The sequence below is a fragment of the Lampris incognitus genome, chromosome 10 (assembly GCF_029633865.1).
Source record: "Lampris incognitus isolate fLamInc1 chromosome 10, fLamInc1.hap2, whole genome shotgun sequence".
Classification (NCBI taxonomy): Eukaryota; Metazoa; Chordata; class Actinopteri; order Lampriformes; family Lampridae; genus Lampris; species Lampris incognitus.
This window is the reverse complement of record NC_079220.1, coordinates 51,578,797-51,596,749: the sequence shown is the minus strand read 5'-3', so window position 1 is coordinate 51,596,749 and position 17,953 is coordinate 51,578,797. Positions and strand designations below refer to the sequence as shown.

Below are 17,953 nucleotides of genomic sequence, written 5' to 3'. Positions count from 1 at the left end.
ACATATGATGGTACAGTGGTTAGCACGGTTACCTTACAGCAAGAAGGTCCTGGGTTCGAACCCCGGGGTAGTCCAACCCTGGGGGTCATCCTGTGTGGAGTTTGTATGTGCTCCCCGTGTCTGTGTGGGTTTCCTCCGGGTGCTCCGGTTTCCTCCCAAAGACATGTAGGTCAGGTGAATCGGCCATATGAAATTGTCCCTGTGTGTGTGTTTTGGCCTTGTGATGGCCTGGCAGCCTGTCCAAGGTGTCTCGAACGGGCTCCCCGCCTGCGGCCCAATGACTGCTGGGACAAGCTCCCAGATCAGAAACAAAGGAGCAGGTCATCTGTGTACAAGGGTACTTTGTGCTTCACTCCACCTTTTTTAATACCTGAAAACAAATTATTAACTTTAAGAGTAATTGATAGAGGTTCAATAACAATGGCAAAAGGGGGGGGGGTCAGGCAACCTTTGCGTGTTCCGCGTGACATGGGAAAGAATTGTGATCGCTGATTGTTGGTACATACACAGGCATATGGAGAAGCATACAATAAGCATATCCAGGAGGGGGGAAAAAAGCATGTCCCAGAGGGGTATATTAATCATTGTCAAATAGGTATGCTAAACCAAATGGATCACAAAGGACTTTGTGTCTCTTTGTGTCTCTTGAACACTTAAGTCAGATTTTGAATCTCCTATGATTTTCTCCTCTCAAAGCAAGAGAGGCAAGATTGAGATGGTTGGGACATGTGTGGAGGAGAGATGCTGGGTATATTGGGAGAAGGATGCTGAATATGGAGCTGCCAGGGAAGAGGAAAAGAGGAAGGCCAAAGAGGAGGTTTATGGATGTGGTGAGGGAAGACATGCAGGCAGGGGCGGATCTACAGGGTGGCAAGGGGTGGCAGCTGCCACCTCTGGGACACAGTCTTGCCACCCCTGTTGCCACCCCATTTATAAATCAGATAATATGTGTTTAAAGTATATTTTATGTACATGCATGGTGAAGGTCAATGAGACCCGCACCAAACTCATCTCAAACAGAAGTCGCCGATTTAGAATCCCCCTCCCCTTCACAGGCGCGCATCTACAGGGTGGCAAGGGGTGGCAGCTGCCACCTCTGGGACACAGTCTTGCCACCCCAGGAAAAAATCTCTAGATCCACTACTGCATGCAGGTGGCTGGTGTGACAGAGGAAGATGCAGAAGACAGGAAGAAATGGGAACGGATGATCCGCTGTGGCGACCCCTAACGGGAGCAGCCAAAAGTAGTAGTAGTAGTAGTAGTAGTAGTAGTAGTAGTAGTAGTAGTAGTAGTATGATTTTCTCCTCTGCTGCCCTCTTGCCCATCCCAAAGTCTCTCAGGGTAGCTAGGGATAAAAATGCCTCATCTCATTCCATGAATCCCACTGGCAAATTAAATTCCTGGATTTAATATATTAATGATAAATATATAGTTCCAAAATGGCAGGAAAAAATTAATATAACTTCAAAAAGTGGATATCTTTCTTTCCTTGCTTCACATGACCTTCAGTTGTTTCACTGAGTATAGGCATCAGCTCGCATAGTTGACCAGAGCCTGCTTCACTGTCTTATACTCTGCCCAGAACACCACTTTCTCAGGTCCAAGATAGACTTTGAAAACTGATCCGTATTTCCTAGAAAGCTGTCCCCACGGATATCATAATAATGAAGCTATATTACATTAAAATGGTTAAGACTATGATCAGACAGAAAAACTAATTGTGAGTGAAATTGTGGGTGTAGCCACAGGTGCAGCTAGACAGCTATTTTGCCATTTGCTTACCCTCATCAGTGAGTAATTGTGTTTCTTGAAATTTAGCTACAACAGATTACCCAACAGGGGCAATGGTCTGGGTCTTGGAAGCTCTTTACCCAGTTCCTGTGAACTAGAGACGATGTAGAGGATCATCAGGAACAGAACAGCCCCAGTAGTGTGACTGAACTGGGGGACTGGAGAATGAGATCAGTAAGACCATCACTAAACAAAGTTAAATTATCAGTGTGTTTACAGAACTTCCCTCTAAAGCTCTGGGAAATCTCTTGGTAGCGAGATGTGACTATGTGAAAGGCCACCGACGAGTTGTATGTTGACAGTGTCCCTGACTTTCTGATTGTTTTAACTGGCTAACATGTACCCAAATAGGCTTTCCTAAATTAACCGGGCTGATCTCTGTACTCCATAAGGTCATCAAAGTTTATTGACGTTTATATACAACGTTTATTGACAGATACGTTTCATCACTCCACTGTTGAGTGATGAAACGTATCTGTCAATAAACGTTGTGTCCAGATGAACTGATTCAACCTTCTTTGATTTTCTTACCTGGATTATTGAGCATGCATCAAGACATTTTGATCCATAAGGTCATGTTTCACATCTCCGCAATTCCTTCCAAATACTTAAGCGACAGGTGGGCTTCTTGCCAGTTATCTTTAATGCGTGATTGTCTGTGTGAAGTGTCCCTTCACCTGCAGTGACATGTTTTACTAGCCCTTTATCAAGGACTGTAATTAACAGCTTTTGTTGTGCCGCGTCTATTTTTGAACAGGAATCTCTGTATTCAACCTTGCTGTCACATCCAGTCACAGACCATGGAAGTGGATAACGGCTGAATTAAAGTGACAATAATGAAATTGGTCTGTAGTTTGTAAATTGGTGTCTATCTCCAGTTTTATATAATGGTATGGCTTTTGTGATTTTCATTGTGCTTGGAACTTTACTAGATTGAAAAGACATGTTATAGATGTGGGTTATCCAAAGGAGTTGAATCAAGTGCAGCTGGACTTGGTATACAGTGGCTTGCAAAAGTATTCATACTCCTTGAACTTTTCCACATTTTGTCACGTTTCGACCACAAACATAAATATATTTTATTGGAATTTTATGTGAAAGACCAACACAAAGTGGCACACAATTGTGAAGTACAAAGAAAATTATACATGATTTAAAAAATTTTTTACAAATAAAAAACTGAAAAGTGCGGTGTGCAAAAGTATTCAGCCCCCTGAGTCAATACTTTGTGGAACCGCCTTTTGTTGCAATTACAGCTGCAAGTCTTTTGGGGTATGTCTCTACCAGCTTTGCACATCTAGAGACTGAAATTTTTGCCCATTCTTCTTTGCAAAACAGCTCAAGCTCAGTCAGATTAGATGGAGAGCGTTTGTGAATGGCCGTTTTCAGATCTTGCCACAGATTCTCAATTGGATTTAGGTCTGGACTTTGACTGGGCCATTCGAACACATGAATATGTTTTGTTTTAAACCATTCCATTGTAGCCCTGGCTTTATGTTTAGGGTCGTTGTCCTGCTGAAAGGTGAACCTCCGCCCCAGTCTCAAGTCTTTTGCAGACTCCAACAGGTTTTCTTCCAAGATTGCCCTGTATTTGGCTCCATCCATCTTCCCATCACCTCTGACCATCTTCCCTGTCCCTGCTGAAGAGAAGCACCCCCAGAGCATGACGCTGCCTCCACCATGTTTGACAGTGGGGATGATGGTGTGTTCAGAGTGATGTGCAGTGTTAGTTTTCCCGCCACACATAACGTTTTGCGTTTAGGCCAAAAAGTTCAATTTTGGTCTCATCTGACCAGAGCACCTTCTTCCACATGTTTGCTGTGTCCCCCACATGGCTTCTGGCAAACTGCAAACGGGTCTTCTTATGGTTTTCTTTTAACAATGGCTTTCTTCTTGCCACTCTTCCATAAAGGCCAGATTTGTGCAGTGCATGACCAATAGTTGTCCTGTGGACAGATTCCCCCACCTGAGCTGTGGATCTCTGCAGTTCGCCCAGAGTCACCATGAGCCTCTTGGCTGCATCTCTGATCAGTGCTCTCATTGTTCGGCCTCTAAATTTAGGTGGACGGCCGTGTCTTGGTAGGTTTGCAGTTGTGCCATACTCTTTCCATTTCCGGATGATGGATTGAACAGTGCTCCGTGAGATGTTCAAAGCTTGGGAAATCTTTTTATAGCCTAACCCTGCTTTAAACTTCTCCACAACTTTATCTCTGACCTGTCTGGTGTGTTCCTTGGACTTCATGATGCTGTTTGCTCCCCAATATTCTCTTAACAAACCTCTGAGGCCGTCACAGAACAGCTGTATTTGTACTGAGATTAGATTACACACAGGTTGACTCTATTTAATCATTAGGTCAACATTCGATCATTCAGCAATCATCAGGCAACTTCTGAAGGCAATTGGTTGCACTCAGAGAAAAGGGGGCTGAATACTTTTGCACACTGCACTTTTCAGTTTTTTATTTGTAAAATTTTTTTTAAATCATGTGTAATTTTCTTTGTACTTCACAATTGTGTGCCACTTTGTGTTGGTCTTTCACATAAAATTCCAATAAAATATATTCATGTTTGTGGTCGTAACATGACAAAATGCGGAAAAGTTCAAGGGGTATGAATACTTTTGCAAGCCACTGTATATCCATGAAGACGTTTCGCCTCTCATCCAAGAGGCTTCCTCAGTTCGTGCCTTTGACTAGACCAAGCTAGTCTAACTGGCTGGTGATGAGACTCAGATATTTATCCTCTTTGGAGTCGTTGTCAGAGCTAATGATATGCGTGGCTCTTTGTGTCCCGGTGTTTACCAACGCCCGTCGCTAACAGCCATAGATATGAGTGGCTCTTTTGAGTACCGATGTTTGGCCGCACCCGTCGTTATCAGAGCTATTGATTTGCATTTGTTTAGTAGCGACGGTCGTTGGGGGGCGTTAGTTTCGACTTCATCGTTCAGTGGTCATGAGAGTGGTTGGAGCCGTTAGTGACCGACTGTTGTTCTTGGAGGCTAGGCTTCTTGAGTCTCCTGGGTAGAGATGAAAGGACGGCATTGTAAGTGGGAGATAGTTGGTGTCGCAGACCTCCTCCTCTGTTGAGGGATGGTTTTTCCAGTTTCGCATAGATGGCTTCCTTCACCCCTATTTCAAACCATCTATCTTCTCTGTCCAAAATGTGTACGTTGCTGTCCTCGAAGGAGTGTGTCTTCTCCTTTAGGTGTAGATAGACTGCTGAGTCTTGTCCTGAGGAGTTTGGCCTTCTGTGTTGGGCCATCCGTTTGTGTAGTGGTTGTTTGGTTTCTCCTATGTATAGGTCAGTGCAATCCTCATTGCATTGTACAGCATACACCAGATTGCTTTTCCGGGTGTGTGGTACACGGTCTTTGGGAAGAACCAGTCTTTGTCGGAGTGTGTTGCTGGGTTTGAAGTATACCGGGATGCGGTGTTTGTTGAAGATTCTCCTGAGTTTCTCGGAGACCCCAGAAACATACGGGGTGACTGTACTATTCCTTCTGTTCCTTTTCTCCTCGTCACTCACCTGGTTGGTCTTTTTGGAACGTGTTGCAGTTTTCCCAAAGGTCCAACTGGGGGAGCCGTAGGTTTTTAAAGCTCCCCTCAGGTATTCGTGTTCTTACCGTTGGGCCCGAGTGCTGCTGGGCACATTGTCAGCTCTGTGTTGCAGAATTCTGATGATGCTCAGTTTGTGTTCCAGTGGGTGGTGTGAGTTGAAAAGTAGATATTGGTCTGTGTGTGTAGGTTTCCTGTAAACCCTAATGTGGAGGCTCCTGTCTTCCCCAATGTGGACGTCACAGTCCAAGAAGGGCAAACTGTTGTTCTTAACGTCTTCCCTTGTGAACTTAATGTTCTTGTCCACTGAGTTGATGTGTTTGGTAAACGCTTGCACCTCTTGTGTTTGGATTTTGACCCATGTGTCGTCCACATATCTGAACCAGTGGCTCGGAGGTGTTCCTCTGAAGGAGTTCGGGGCCCTGTGTTCTACCTCTTCCATATATAAGTTGGCCACAATGGGCGATACTGGTGAGCCCATTGCGCAGCCGTGTTTCTGTCTGTAAAACTGGCCCCTGAATTGGAAATATGTAGTGTTCAGGCAAAGGTCCAGTAGTTGGCAAATCTGGTCTGCGCTGACGTTGGTCCTATTGTGGAGGGTGTCATCCCGTAGCAAACGTTGCCTCACAGTTTCCAAAGCCTCCATGGTTGGGATGCAGGTGAATAACGAGGTCACGTCATAGGATGCCATGGTTTCATCCGGTTCCAGTTTTACACCTTGGACCTTGTCCATGAAGGCAATGGAGTTTTGGATATGGTGAGGTGTTTCACCCACTAAAGCGGCCAAGATGTTGGCTATATGTTTGGCAATGTTGTACGTGACCGATGTGGGTTATTGGTTTTGCAATACCTTTGATCACTTGCTTAACTATTGTCATATTAATATCATTCCGGTCAGTAGATTTGTTGTTCTCACATATGTTTACACTGTCCACTATTACCTTCTCTTCTACTGCTCTAAAAAAATGGAACTTGGATCTCTGGCCCCATAATCATAATCACTATCAGTCCCCACTGTGATTGTTTGCGTGTCATTAATTTTTTTCTGCCAGTTTTGGACCCACATTTACAAAGATCCATTTCTAATAATACTATTCAGCACATTCCACATACCTTTGGTGTAGCTTTTCTTTATTTAAAGCCTTTCAACACAAGCTGTACTATGCCCCACCTTTGAGTCCATGCTTGTGCTGTTGCCCACAACATACTTCCCACAGGGTGGGTACAGTTCTTTATTGTGGCATGGGATGTGCAGGGGCGATGAGCCTGTGAGCACCAACAAAATTCTCCATTCATTACAAGTTCAACCAGAGGAGTAAATTAAGAGAAGAATGTCTGCAAAGGACTTTGTCTTTCTCCTCTCCCCTAGTCCCACCACCATGTGGGGGACAGCTCTGGTCCTGCTGCTTGTTTACTTCTTTTTTCCCCGCAATCAGAAACATGGGAAGGAGCCTCCAGGACCCAGACCACTGCCCCTGCTTGGTAACATCCTGCAGCTGGATCCCCACAAGCCCTATATTACCCTTTGCAAGGTAAGTTTAATTTTTGATATGCTGGGCATGTCTCTGAAGACATCAATGAGATAAGATAGAATAATAAGATGTCAGGATATCAAGACAGGTGGAAAAAATGATCGGACATAAAACAATTGTGCAGCTGATGTACCACCGATCAATTATTTAAAAAGTTAAATGGATACCAGGATGTTAGAGAAATCAAAATATTTCAAAATGTGTAAAATCTTTAATTGATATATTGACTTAAAGCAAGCACTACTGGGTCATTGGTTTGACTTGGGATGAGAACTTAATATGAAGTAGTTATTGTTTGCCCGTGACTGAGTTGGATTTTAGATGACATGCACAACGAATGGATGGATGGATCGATAGTTTATGACTGGTAATATAAATGTCTTTGTATAGTGCACGGGCACTTTTCGTTTCTTTTTTATGATCGCTGTGAAATGACTGTAAAACATATAATAAAAGTTTGACACCTTAATGCTTAAAAGTTTTGGTAAAATAGCATGTTTTCTAAAACTGCATTGCCATACCCGTACAACAGCAGTACATAACACAGTTGTGACACTGAAAAAGGAAAACTTGTACTTTGCACAAACCCATTTGTGCCAAGGGTTATTTGTCATTCCAGGCTTCTTGTCACACAAACCGCCTCAAATATGAGTCATAGCAAATATAAACCAGTCATTATGAAATTATCTGTGCGTGCCGATAAATAACATTCTAAGATCGTGCTGTTCAAGTGTTGAATGATTAAAAAACTATTTATGTGTACATAACAACAGTGGAGTGGAGTGGAGCGGCATCAATTTTCACTCCTTGCTCAGAGCATTCTGTGGTCACTGTGCTCCGAATCCACTCCAGGTCTCCTATGCTCCTCTCCTTGCTCACGCATGAGAGAAACGCCATTCCTAATCCACTCCAGGGCCTGAAACCGTTTATATATCAATAAATCAATCAATCAATCAATCAATCAATCAATCAATCAATCAATCAAGTTGCATTTTATATAGTGCCTTTCTAGCTGCAACAGCCACTCAAAGCCCTATACAAATAATACAAATTCAAAACTTCAGATCACAATTATATATATATATATGCGGTACGGTGGCGCAATGGTTAGCGCGGTCGTCTCACAGCAAGAAGGTCCTGGGTTTGAGCCCCGGGGTGCTGTCCAATGACTGCTGGGATAGGCTCCAGCATCCCGCGACTCTGAGAGCAGGATAAGCAGTTTGGATAATGGATGGATGGGCATGTCTGTCTTCGATGGACTATTCAAAATGTTGCAATATGTCATGAAACAGATCTTGGTTAAGAAAGATTGCACTTATTATTATTACCAGCATGCTGTTTTAAGCTGGTAGATATTTACAAAGAATGTGATATAAGATCAGTGTTTAACATCAAATACTTTGTGTTGTTCTAGCCAGTTTTCTTTCTTTTTTTAGTGTTTTCTGTCACGTAAAGTCGCAGCTCTTATTTCATTTTTAACATGTGTCTGCGTATTGTTTTTAATGACAATAAATTGAATGTTATTTATAGTCTTATCATTATCTGTAAAATATTGAGGGCAGCTTGGGCGACTAGATCCATTTCTAATACCATTCAACACATTCCATATACTTTTGTTGTTCTTCTTTCTTTAAAGCCTTTCAACACAAGCTGTACTATGCCCCACCTTTGAGTCTGTGTTTGCACTGTTGCCCACATATAATTCCCACAGGCTGTGTACAACTCTTTACTGTGGCATGTGATGTGCGATGGTGATGAGCCTGTGGGCGCCAACAAAATTCTCCATTCATTAATTAAACTCAACCAGAGGAATAAACTAAGAGAAGAATGTCTGCAAACGACTTTTTCTTTCTCCTCTCCCCAAGTCCCACCACCATGTTGGGGACAGCTCTGGTTCTGCTGCTTGTTTACTTCTTTTCTTCCCTCGATCAAGACTGTGGGAAGGAGCCTCCAGGACCCAGGCCACTGCCCCTGCTTGGTAACATCCTGCAGCTGGATCCCCACAAGCCCCATAACACCCTTTGCAAGGTAAGTTTAATTGTTGATGTGCTGGGCATGTCTGTTTGATGGACTATGCAAAATGTTGCAATATAGCATGAAACAGACCTTGGTTAAGAAAAGTTGCACTTATTGTTATTATTATTACTTTTATTATTATTACCAACATGCTGTTTTAAGCTGGTAGATATTTACAAAGGCTGTGATACAGGATCATTGTTTACCATCAAGTGCTTTGTGTTATTCTGGCAAGTTTTCATTTTTTTTGAGTGTTTTTTGTCATGTACAATGTAGTTCATAGCCTAGGAGAAATTATGTTTGTTGAAATAACCCTTGAATTGGGTATGGAAAGATGGACACCTCTTCAAAATGTTGTATTTAAACATGTAATGTCCATATAACCCATGTGCATTACTTTATTCCAACTTTTATATTTAAATCATTTGTCAAATATATATATAGCCCTACTCTATACTGATATGTACATTGTTGCTTATCTGACTCTAACAGCTCTCAAAGAAATATGGATCTGTATTCACTGTGTACTTTGGACCGAAGAAAGTGGTGGTCCTAGCAGGATACACGACAGTCAAGCAGGCACTAATCAACCAAGCACAAGAGTTTGGGGAGAGAGAAATTGCCCCGGTTTTTATGGACATCAATCAAGGACATGGTATCAAAAAAAATCGCGTGTATTTAAGACCATATAAGGAGGAGTGATGAAGAAATGTGTAATCACAACATCAATAAATAAAAAATATTAGAATTAATACTTCTTTTTACATGTGCATTGAATTTAACAGGAATTCTATTTGCCAATGGAGATTCATGGAAGGAGATGAGACATTTTGCCCTGACTAACCTGAGAGACTTTGGGATGGGCAAGAAGGCAGCTGAGGAGAAAATCATACAAGAATGCCAATATCTGATCCAAGAATTTGAGAAATATGAGGGTATGGTGTATTTGAATTCGACAGTCTTTTGTTTTGTGTGTATGTTGTAATTCTTTATACATTTATTCATTATCACTGCCTCTTCTAACAGGCAAAGCATTTGACACCAAACATCTGCTGAATTATGCTGCTTCCAATATGATCTCATCCATCGTATACGGTATCAGATTTGAATACAATGACCCGCAATTCCAAGCCATGGTGGACAGGATCAATGAGAATATACATCTAGCGGGCACAGCACCAATCCAGGTAAGCTTAATGCTTGCATATCGACTTGATTAAGGGAAAGGAAAAATATGAATTTCTTCTTACACAGAGATTCCATTGGAGGTTTCGATATCGAAATTGACACGATTTGTTGTGTTTCAAGCAAAACATTTTCTATTATCATTGGTATAACTACTTTAAGACTACTTTATCTAATGCTGAATGAGTTGCGTGCTTTCTCAACAGCTATCGTTTGGAAATCTGAGAAACATTTCTGTTGCATTGTACTTTTTTTCTGCTTTTTATATACAAGGAATTTTAACACATGGACTCTGCAATATGATTGTGAGATCGTCCATTGATAATAAGAATCACAAAAGTAGATATTACAGTAATTTACATCATGATAATATTATGCTTGCTTTATTATTGATCATGAGCTTTTTGTTATCTTTACTTTTGTGTAACAGCTGTACAATATGTTTCCCTGGCTGGGCAGCTGGATAAAGAGCTGGAGGATGCTGATGAAGAATATCAAAATGAATGTAAGAGAAACTAGGGATGTAATCAGGCATCTGAAAGAGACACTGAATCCCCACATGTGCAGGGGAATTGTGGATTCCTTTCTGATCCGTAAACAAAAAGAGGAGGTACGACAACCTCCTTTATTGTCTCTAATACTAAAAGTAAAACTATGCGTCATACTTTGTCTGTTGACAACAATATGCGTGTACTTCCATTTAGAATTCAGGAGTCCTGGACTCTCACTACCATGAGGAGAACCTGATAGTCACAGTTAACAACCTGTTTGCTGCTGGCACTGATACAACAGGAACTACGTTGAGATGGAGTCTGCTGCTGATGGCCAAATATCCACATATACAAGGTAAGGAATTTGTCATATTGTTGGAAAAATGTGCATTTCTTAAGATGGAAGAACATTAAATGGTCCTGGGACCCATTTGTAACAGAGATGAGAGCAGGGATGCTCTAAAATTTCATTTTCATTTCATTAGTATTTATTCTGCTCATGGTAACGCACGGCTCCAGAAAGAAACAAGCAATTCCTGATCAAACACAACTCAGTTTACACATTCCATGATTGAAAAGGAGCAGGGAGAAGAAAACCTTATTTTGCCTGCCCCTTACTCAAACATAAATACATAACAGAATAGATGGTCTGTCAGCCAGTTACTCAACAACTAATACAGCAACATGAGATATGAAAAAAAAACATCAAAAAGCCATACACAATAATTCACCATCAACTGAAAACCCATTACCTAACTGCTCCATATTGTCTAATTATTCTTTCCTTATACATTTTCTTGAACTGAAAGATATATATATACAACCCTTTAGATCTTTCTCTAAAGAATTCCACAGTTTGATGCCACATACTGAAATACACATCTGCTTTAAAGTAGTACGTGCACACTGATGTTTAAAATTAAATTTCCTTCTATGGACCTCGTCCTCTGAACTAAGAACAAATAATTTTTGTAGCTCTTCTGGTAATACTCTGCTTTTTGCCCTGTACATAACTAACAATGTCTGTAACTCAACTAAATCTTTAAGTTTCATTACTCCTGGCTTAATAAACAGTCCGTTGGTGTGTTCTCTTGGATCCACTTTATGAATAATTCTTACTGCTCTTTTCTGTAATATAACCAATGGCTTCATGTTGCTCATATACGTGTTGCCCCACTCTTCCACACAGTAATTAAAATATGGCAAAATAAGTGAACAGTACAGAATTCGCATTACCTTGTAATCTTAACACGTACTTTGCTTGTTCAAAACAGAAGTATTCTTAGACACCTTTGTTTTTACATATGCTAAATGAGATTTCCATGTCAGTTTGTCATCCATTATTACACCCAAAAATCTAAACTCAGATACGCTTTCAATATCAACTCAATCTATAGACAGTAAAACGTTTTCATCCTTTTTCTGTTTAGCAAAAACCATAAACGTAGTTTTGTTCAGATTTAATGATAACTTATTTTCATCAAACCATCTTTTCAGTTTGACCATTTCATTTACAATGTTTTCTGCTAAACTTTTCAAATCATTTCCTGCAACTAAAGCAATTAGTGTCATCTGCAAACAAAACAAACTGCAGTATCTTTGACACTTCACATATGTCATTGATATATAAAATGAAAAGTTTCGGCCCCAACACCGAGCCTTGTGGGACTCCACATTCAATCTTCATGCACTCGGATGTATTGCCAGCAAACTGTACAATTTGTTTTCTGTTATCTAAATAACTGCTTAACCAATTTAAAACTACTCCTCTCACACCATATGTATGTAATTTAGAAATTAATATGTGATGATCTATTGTGTCGAGTGCTTTTTTAAATCAATAAATACACCTATTGTGTATTTCTTACAATCTACTGCTATTGTAACCGCTTCCATTATTTTCATTAATACTAAAGCTGTAGATCAATTTGTCTGAAAGCCATACTGACTCTCACTCAGCAATTTGTTCTTTTCAAGAAAAGCATCTAATTTTTGTACAAAGTTTTTCAAGCACCTTGGAAAATTATGAAAGCAGACACTGGTCTATAGTTAGTATATAGTATACATTCTATAGTACAACTCCTGCCTGAGAGCAGACAGTTTTAGATATACACTATATGGCCAAAAGTATGTGGACACAGCCAGTCTAATGAGTGGATTTAACTATTTCAGCCACTTCCATTGCTGGTAGATGTATAAAATCAAGCACACAGCCATGCTATTGACAAACACTGGAAGTATAATCAGAATCAGAATCATGTTTATTGGCCATGTAGGTTTGCACAAACATGGAATGTGACTTTGGTTTCATGGCTCTCTTAGTGTACTTAACATAGAATAACAACACAACAATTTTCTGATATATACAAAAGGATTGACTATATATAGGCGAAATAAGAGGTGATCAGGTGCAGTGGTGCAGAGAATATATCAGAGATGCTGAAATAGATGTTAGTAGGTTACGTACATACCTGAGGTAGATGGACATGACAAAGGATACCAGTATATGTACAATGTACAGTACAGTACATACAAAATTGTTGGCTTTATTGACAGCGTTAAGCATTCATTTGAATGACAGCCTGCAGAGAAAGTGTTTTTATATGTGGTTGTTGTTTTGAGGTAGGCGGCACGGGGGCACAGTGGTTAGCGCGGTTGCCCCACAGCAAGAAGGTCCTGGGTTCGAGCCCCGGGGTACTCCAACTTTGGGGGTTGTCCCGGGTCATCCTCTGTGTGGAGTTTGCATGTTCTCCCCGTGTCTGCGTGGGTTTCCTCCCACAGTCCAAAGACATTTAAATCAGGTGAATTGGCCATACTAAATTGTCCCTAGGTATGAATAAGTGTGTGTGTGTGTGTGTGTGTGTCTGGGGGGGGGGGGTTGTGATGGCCTGACGGCCTGTCCAGGGTATCTCCCCGCCCTGCCGCCCAATGACTGCTAGAATAGGCTTCAGCATCCCCGAGAGCAGGATAAGCGGTTCAGATAATGGATGGATGTTTTGAGGTACAGTGCTCTCTAGCACCTGCCAGAGGAAAGAAGTTGGAACAGGTTGTGACCAGGGGGTGATGGGTCTGTAGTGATGTTGCTTGCCTGTTTCCTGAGTCTGGAGGTGTATAAGTCCTGAATGGAGGGAAGGTTGGCACCAATGATTTTCTCTGCAAATTTAACTATCTGTTTTAGTCAGTCCCTGTCCTGTTTGATGGCTGAACCAAACCAGACACTGATGGATGTGCAGAGGACAGAATGGATTATTGCAGTGTAGAACTGAATCACCAGTTCCTGAAGCAGGTTGAATTTCTTGAAATGGCGGAGAAAGTACATCCACTGCTGGGCCTTTTGGATGATTGTGTCTATGTTGGATACCCACCTTAGGTCCTGGGGGACCATGCTGTTGAGTATGGTGAGGGGGGCGGGTCGCAGTGTTGGGGAGGGGGGGGGCTCCTCCTGAAGTCCACTGTCATCTCCATTGTTTTGAGCATGTTCAGCTCCAGGTTGTTATGGCCGCACCAGAGGGCCTGCTGATAAACCTCCCATCTATATGCAGACTCATAGCAGACTCATAAGACCAATAATGGTTGTGTCATCCACAAACTTCAGGAGTTTAACAGACAGGTCACCTCAGGTGCAGTCATTTGTGTAGAGGGAGAAGAATAGAGGGGAGAGCACACATCCCTGGGGGGTGCCAGTGCTGATTGTCCAGGTGCTGGATGTGATTTTCCCCAGCCTCAACAGCTGCCTCCTCTCTGTCAGGAAGTTTTTCATCCACTGGCAGATGGGGGCTGGGTGAGTTTGGAGTAGAGATATCTGGGATGATGGTGTTGAACGCTAAGCTGAAGTCCACAAACAAGACCCTTGTGTGTGTCCCTGGGGAATCTAGGTGTTGGAAGATGCAGTGCAATCCCATGTTGACTGCATCATCTACTGACCTGTTTGCTCGGTAGGCAAACTGCAGGGGGTCAAGAAGGGGGCCTGTGATTTCCTTCAGGTGGGACAACACCAGTCTCGAAGGATTTCATAACCACAGATGTTAGGGCAGTGGGCCTGTAGTTATTTAATTTTGTGATACGGGGTTTGTTGAGGACCGGGATGATAGTGGAGCTCTTTAAGCAGGAGGGGACTTGACACAGCTCCAGTGATCTGTTGAAGATCAGTGTGAAAATGGGGGCCAGCTGGTCAGCCCAGACTTTAAGACGGGAGGGTGACATGCCATCCGGACCTGGTGTCTTCCTGGTCTTCTGTGTCTGGAAGAGCTGGCGCAAGTCCTCAACACAGATCCTGAGTGTGGGTGGGGGTTCGGTGGGGAGGGAAGAGTGGCTAGCAGGGGGTGCAGTTGGTCTTATGTTGTGGCTGGAGAGGGGGAGGGGTGTGAGAGTTTGCTTTTCAAACCTGCAGTAAAACCCATTTAGGTCATCAGTCAGTTGAGGTTCCCTGCAGTGTGGGAGGATGGTCTCCTGTAATTAATGTCTTTCAAACTGCTCCAGACTGATGGTGCGTTGTTGGCAGAAAACCTGTTTTTCAACTTTTCAGAGTAGCACCCTTTTTGCCACTCTGATCTCCTTTGAGTGTATTTCTGGCTTTGTTACACCGGATCCTATATCCACCCCTTTGGACTCCCTCTTTGGCCTGACGAAGCTGCCTGAGTTTAGCTGAGAACCAGGGCTCATTGTTGTTAAAGGTACAGAAGGTTTTGGTGGGCACACACATGTCCTCACAAAAGCTGATATAAGGTGTCACAGTGTCAGTGAGTTCGTCCAGGTCTGTAGATGCAGCCTCAAAAACACTCCAATCAGTGCATTTGCGGCAGGCCTGGACCTCCAGTTTTGTCTCATGGGTCCATTTCCTCACAGTTTTAGCATCAGGCTTTGCAGATTTTAAGTTTCTGCCTGTAGGCTGGGAGAAGTTTACAAATGGTCATTTTCATGTTAAATTTTGTAAAAACAAATTAACCTGCAATATGCACTTTAACTTCTCAACACGCTACCCTCAGGTTACTCAATAGATAAGAAGTAGGTTTATGTAAATCAAATCTCAATTTACCATTTAATTTTTAAATTGTATGATTGTTACAGATATGGTAGCATTATCTCAAATCAGAATATCAACAGCACGTTTTGATTTATAAAAAAAATCTCTACTGACGATGTTCTCGAAAGACACCTGAATTGTGTCACCAGACCAGGTCCAGGAGGAGCTGAGCAGGGTAATAGGAAATCGTCAGGTTGTGGTAGAGGACAGGAAGAACCTGCCCTTTACTGATGCCGTCATCCATGAGACCCAGAGACTGGCCAGTGTCACCCCCATCGCGATTCCTCACATCACCAGCCAAGATGTCACCTTCCAGGGTTACTTTATCAAGAAGGTCAGCTACTGTGACCCTAATACAATAAATGCTGAATAATGTTTCCCAAGAATTGATGATGAAATTAAATTGACACTTCTGTTAGAGGGATTTTTTTTAATCCCTTTACCGTACCAGAATATCTTATATAAACTGACTAGTCTTTGTACATAACCAACCTCTTCTATTTGTAATGGCAGGGGACAACTGTATATCCTTTGCTGATATCTGTCCTTAACGATGAAAGTGAATGGGAGAGCCCTCACACATTCAACCCAGCACATTTCTTAGATGAGAATGGAAAATTTGTGAGAAATAATGGATTCATGCCCTTCTCTGCCGGTACAGTATATCAGTTCCTATCTGCTGGACATGGGACATTGACGAAATCTTTTCTAAATCCATCCAAGTGCATTTTGAATGGTTCTGAAGCTTCTTAAAACCTGTCTTGTCTCTCTAAGGTCGCAGGGTATGTGTAGGGGAGAGCCTGGCCAGGATGGAGCTCTTCCTCTTCTTCACCTCCCTCCTGCAGCGCTTTCGTTTCACCCCTCCACCTGGGGTGACAGAGGAAGAACTGGATCTGACTCCAGCAGAGGGCTTCAACCTCTGCCCTGCACCTCACCAGCTGTGCGCTGTCAAACAGTTTTAGGGGAAAGTGCTGGAGCATTTGTTTCTAGACAAAAATAAATAGATAATTAAATAAACAGAGAACGAACGCTGATTCTAAAAACTTGAAGTGTCTGGTTTTCTGTAAATATGGAAAATTGTTTTACATGTCAATTTTTTTTGTCATTTCGCAGACACTTTTATCTAGAGTGACTTACAAGAGCATCAGCAATTAACAGATAGACTTGTAAGTCAACCTGGAGGCATTATAGAGCACTAAATAGCAGTCATACCACAGCCAAGCATGCATGCCATTCTGAATGCAATTAGTGCGAGTCACTGGCGTGCGGAGAGGTCAGTGGCTGGGTAGGCAGTGGGCATTCACAAATCCAAATTACGTCCTTTTGTGCGCTCTAATGTTTTATAACAATCTGATCCGTCTTCATTCTCCCAACTGCCACAGAATTCTAGAATATTGTGCCCCCCTTGGCTGAACTACATTCCAAATGAAACCCTAAACAAAAATATTGTCAAAGTTCTTTTTTTCTTGTTATACATGGTTTCTGATAGCTGTGAAATGACTAAGTAACGCCATTGCCTTTCCTTAGAGCTCCCAAACCAGTATGGATTTCATTGCGGTCACTACAAACGGCAGCTATGAGATACTGTTTGTAAATATTGTTGAAACATTACCAGAAAAGAAGAACACAAATACAACACAAAATATGTAATTTAATATATGTAAAATATACAAATACATATGATGGTACAGTGGTTAGCACGGTTACCTTACAGCAAGAAGGTCCTGGGTTCGAACCCCGGGGTAGTCCAACCCTGGGGGTCATCCTGTGTGGAGTTTGTATGTGCTCCCCGTGTCTGTGTGGGTTTCCTCCGGGTGCTCCGGTTTCCTCCCAAAGACATGTAGGTCAGGTGAATCGGCCATATGAAATTGTCCCTGTGTGTGTGTTTTGGCCTTGTGATGGCCTGGCAGCCTGTCCAAGGTGTCTCGAACGGGCTCCCCGCCTGCGGCCCAATGACTGCTGGGACAAGCTCCCAGATCAGAAACAAAGGAGCAGGTCATCTGTGTACAAGGGTACTTTGTGCTTCACTCCACCTTTTTTAATACCTGAAAACAAATTATTAACTTTAAGAGTAATTGATAGAGGTTCAATAACAATGGCAAAAGGGGGGGGGGGGTCAGGCAACCTTTGCGTGTTCCGCGTGACATGGGAAAGAATTGTGATCGCTGATTGTTGGTACATACACAGGCATATGGAGAAGCATACAATAAGCATATCCAGGAGGGGGGAAAAAAGCATGTCCCAGAGGGGTATATTAATCATTGTCAAATAGGTATGCTAAACCAAATGGATCACAAAGGACTTTGTGTCTCTTTGTGTCTCTTGAACACTTAAGTCAGATTTTGAATCTCCTATGATTTT

General features: G+C 42.2%; 1 protein-coding gene across 2 annotated transcripts; it reads left to right on the top strand.

Moving 5' to 3' along the window:
• Positions 1-6,076: 6,076 nt before the first annotated feature.
• Positions 6,077-16,635, top strand: LOC130119519 (cytochrome P450 2K1-like). Of its 2 annotated transcripts, XM_056288039.1 has the most exons (11): positions 6,077-6,102; positions 6,782-6,877; positions 8,743-8,905; positions 9,386-9,548; positions 9,679-9,828; positions 9,920-10,080; positions 10,509-10,688; positions 10,783-10,924; positions 15,742-15,926; positions 16,106-16,247; positions 16,367-16,635. In XM_056288039.1, the coding sequence occupies exons 2-11, from the start codon at positions 6,786-6,788 to the stop codon at positions 16,552-16,554; spliced, it is 1,566 nt and encodes a 521-aa protein (XP_056144014.1). In that variant the 5' UTR covers positions 6,077-6,102; positions 6,782-6,785; the 3' UTR covers positions 16,555-16,635. The 2 variants fall into 2 exon arrangements, with proteins under 2 accessions (XP_056144014.1, XP_056144015.1); XM_056288040.1 differs by lacking the exons at positions 6,077-6,102; positions 8,743-8,905 and having other exon boundaries at positions 6,677-6,877.
• Positions 16,636-17,953: the final 1,318 nt, after the last annotated feature.

Coding starts and splice junctions, on each gene's coding strand:
- LOC130119519 (XM_056288039.1), top strand. CDS start 6,786: ATGGGAAGGAGCCTCCAGGACCCAGACCACTGCCCCTGCTTGGTAACA. Junction 8,906..9,385: donor CCCATAACACCCTTTGCAAG/GTAAGTTTAATT, acceptor TGACTCTAACAG/CTCTCAAAGAAATATGGATC. Junction 10,925..15,741: donor CAAATATCCACATATACAAG/GTAAGGAATTTG, acceptor TTGTGTCACCAG/ACCAGGTCCAGGAGGAGCTG.